General features: G+C 56.3%; 1 protein-coding gene across 1 annotated transcript in view; it reads right to left on the reverse strand.

Moving 5' to 3' along the window:
• The window catches only part of NUDT18 (nudix (nucleoside diphosphate linked moiety X)-type motif 18), a 3,603-nt gene extending 2,842 nt beyond the window's left edge, over positions 1 to 761 (reverse strand). The window contains 3 exon segments of the mRNA XM_011968845.1: positions 11 to 162; positions 164 to 350; positions 554 to 761. Of these exon segments, the coding sequence (XP_011824235.1) occupies positions 11 to 162; positions 164 to 350; positions 554 to 558 (344 nt within the window). The 5' untranslated portion in view covers positions 559 to 761.
• Between the last annotated feature and the right edge of the window lie 2,343 nt (positions 762 to 3,104).

Below are 3,104 nucleotides of genomic sequence, written 5' to 3' on the forward strand. Positions count from 1 at the left end.
CGGGTTCTGCCGCCTGTCAGTCCCGCGCGCTCAGGACGTCTCCCAACCGCCCCCGACTCGCCTACTCCCCGAGCGCGCACTGGTCTGCAGGAGCTCCGACCGTGACGTCATCCTTCCTGCAGGGCGCGTTGCGCCGCAGGGGTAGGCGACTATGACGCGAAAAGCCCGGTGACGTCACGGAGGCCCGGGGCCGCCCCTTGGACCCACTGCCCCGCTGTTGCCGTGAACACACGATGACATTGCCGGAGTTGATCATCTCCCAAATAACTTTCTTCTCACTCCATTCAAGAGTAATAAATGTCACGTGGCCTGTGGGGAGGGGGACATAAACCCCTGCCTTTAGGGAGATTCTGTTGTAGTTGGAGAGAGAGACGGAGTCCTAGATGAAGAGTCAGCTGAGGGTTCGAGACTAAGTGCTAAATGCTTGGTTTGGGCAGGAAGAGTGACAGGCGCTGGGAGGAGGGAGGGGAAGGGCTGGGGATGGCGGGAAGAGTCGGGGGCTGAGAGAGGGCTGCCGTCAGCCGCCCATCCTCATCAGTGTCCCTCTGCCCACCGCATTTCCCACGCAGCTCAAGGCCCTCTCCGCTGCAGATGGTGCGCCGGGGGAGGGCGGGGGTGGGGCCCCGCTCCTCCATCCTTGTCGTCACCCTCCCACCTAGCGTGCAGGACCTGGCGCGTGGAGAGCAGGGTGGGGGTTGTTGTGGCGAGCGCCTGCTCCTCTCCCAGCTCGCCCTTTCCTCCTTCACCCGCCCCTCAGAACTGGAAGGCAAGGCCAGCTGGAAGGGATCTGCGAAGCAGGCCGTCTGGCTTCTCACCCGGCGGAGGCCACCCCTTTCTTCTCCCTCGGCTGGTTTTGTGTGCCTCCCTGCTTGATGGTGTGGACAAAGCTCAGGACCTGGAGCCAGATGGCCAGCCGCTGCTGGCTGGCTTGCTCTGTGCTCCTGGGTGAGCTGTAAGCCTCAATTTTCTTATTTGTAGAGTAGGGTCATAACAATTATTGTTTTACAGGGGTCTTGGGAAGGCACGACAATCGGAGAGGAGCTGTGTGGATTGTCCAGTACTGGGCACTGTCCCCAGGCAGCCCACCGACCCTCAGGGGTGGGCCCTCTCCACCACAGCTCTTCTTGCTACAACACACAAGGCCCACCCTCATGAAATGTGCCTTTTGTTACCCTCTAGAGACAGGATTTCACTCTGTTGCTCAGATTGGAGGTGCAGTGGCATGATCACAGATCCTACTACAGCCTTGATCTCTTGGGTTTAAGCCGTCCTCCTGCCCCAGACTCCTGAGTAGCTGGGGCTGCAGGTGTGCACCACCATGCCCGGCTAAATTTTTAATTTTTAATTTTTATTTCTTTGTAGAAACAGGGGTCTTGCTATATTGTCCAGGCTGGTCTTGAACTCCTGGCCTCACTGATCCTCCTGCCTTGGCCTCCCAAAGTTCTGTGGTTGCGGGCATGAGCCACCATGCCTGGTGAAATGTGCCTGTAGAGCTGCCTTAGAATTGGACTGAGGAACTTCAGCAACACAGGATGTGTTTCTTTGACTCCTCTCACCTGCTGATACCACAGGCTCCCTGGAGGCAGGGCCCCGTGTTAGGCTGTGGGATATCCCTACAAGGCCCATGAATTTTGAGGCACTTCCTGAACGCAGCTGGGCCAAGCCCTATCCTGGACCTGTCACCTCCCAAATAACTGCAGGCACAGGACCCCAGGACTGCAGAGCAACTTATCAACATATTTGCTCTGTGTGTGTGTGTGTGTGTGTGTGTGTGTCTTGTGCATGCCCGCACATGTGTGAATCCCTCAGTTTTCCCACCTGTGAAGTGGGGGCAGGTTGGTCCCAGACTCCTGTCTGCCTCGCAGGGATGATTTGAGAGAGTGAGATCATGTCTGGGCAGGGCTCTGGGAGCTTCAGAGGCAGCCTAAGATAAACAACAGAAAGCCTCACTGCCCAGAGAGCAGAGACCGCAGCAAACCGTGGCTCCATGCCTCCCATTATCCCGGGGCGGGGGGAAAGCCCTCCCCAAAAGCCCCTTGTAAACTGGGAAGGGAGTGCTGAGACAACAGAGAGGCAGGCGTTCCCAAGGCCTTCGGAGAGAACAGCAGCCAGACAGAGGCTGGAGAGGCGCCGAGACAAGGGAGGCAGCTGAGGGAGGATGGGAGGCTGGATAGGAACCACCAGGGTCCCCATCAAGTCAACTGTGTGTCCTCCAGTCCCAGAGAGGGGAGAACCCTGGCCAGTGTGGTGGGCCACACAGCATGGTGAATGGGAGTAGCCTAATGCTCCCAGCACCCACGGGAGCCAAGCTGGAGCCAGCCATTTCAGGGCATGTGTGTGCATGTGCCGGGGGTGAGCGGGGGGAAGCACATGAGCAGGAAGGCCTGGATAGGTGGCCATGGGGATGGGGACAGGGACAGGGGCAGGCAGGGCAAGGTTGTATCAGGGCATCTGTGATGCTAGAGTCATGGACAGAGCAACAAGACCTGTGTCTTGACAAGGTAGGAAGGTGAGGAGGGCAGGAACCCAAGCTACAGTGGGAGAGGGAGGGCTGGCCACAGGCTAGCTCTCTGAGGGACCCTGGGGATGCCACATCTACCCTCCGGGCCATCTGTCAAATGCAGGCATGGTTGGATCCTGGAACAGAAAAAGGGCATTCGTGAAAAAACTGGTGAAATCCCGGTGAGGCCTGTTGCTTCGTTAGTAGTGTGGTATCAATATTAATTTCGTAGTTTTGATCAAGGCACCATGGTTATGTAAGATGTTCACAATAGGGGAGGCTGGGTGAAGGATAATTGGGAACTTCCTGTGCTATCTTTGTGACTCAGCTGTAAATCTAAAATTATTTCAAAATAAAAAGCCTGAGCATGTATATTCAGGGCAACTTGAATCTATGCTCCTGGGTAAAAAGGGAAAAAAAAAAGTCTAAGAATTTTATCAGAGAAAAAGGAAAGAAGGCATTGGATATGCAACCATGCGCTCACTTCCAGCTTGGCTGGTTGTATGTCTGGGATTTCTGAGCGACAGAGGGGCTGCAGCAGAGCATGGCTGGTAGACCCTGTGAGCAGCAGAGGCCCAAGGGTCTCTGTGAGGAACAGTGCCAC

The sequence above is a fragment of the Mandrillus leucophaeus genome, unplaced genomic scaffold (genome assembly GCF_000951045.1).
Source record: "Mandrillus leucophaeus isolate KB7577 unplaced genomic scaffold, Mleu.le_1.0 Scaffold86, whole genome shotgun sequence".
In the NCBI taxonomy this organism is placed as follows: Eukaryota; Metazoa; Chordata; class Mammalia; order Primates; family Cercopithecidae; genus Mandrillus; species Mandrillus leucophaeus.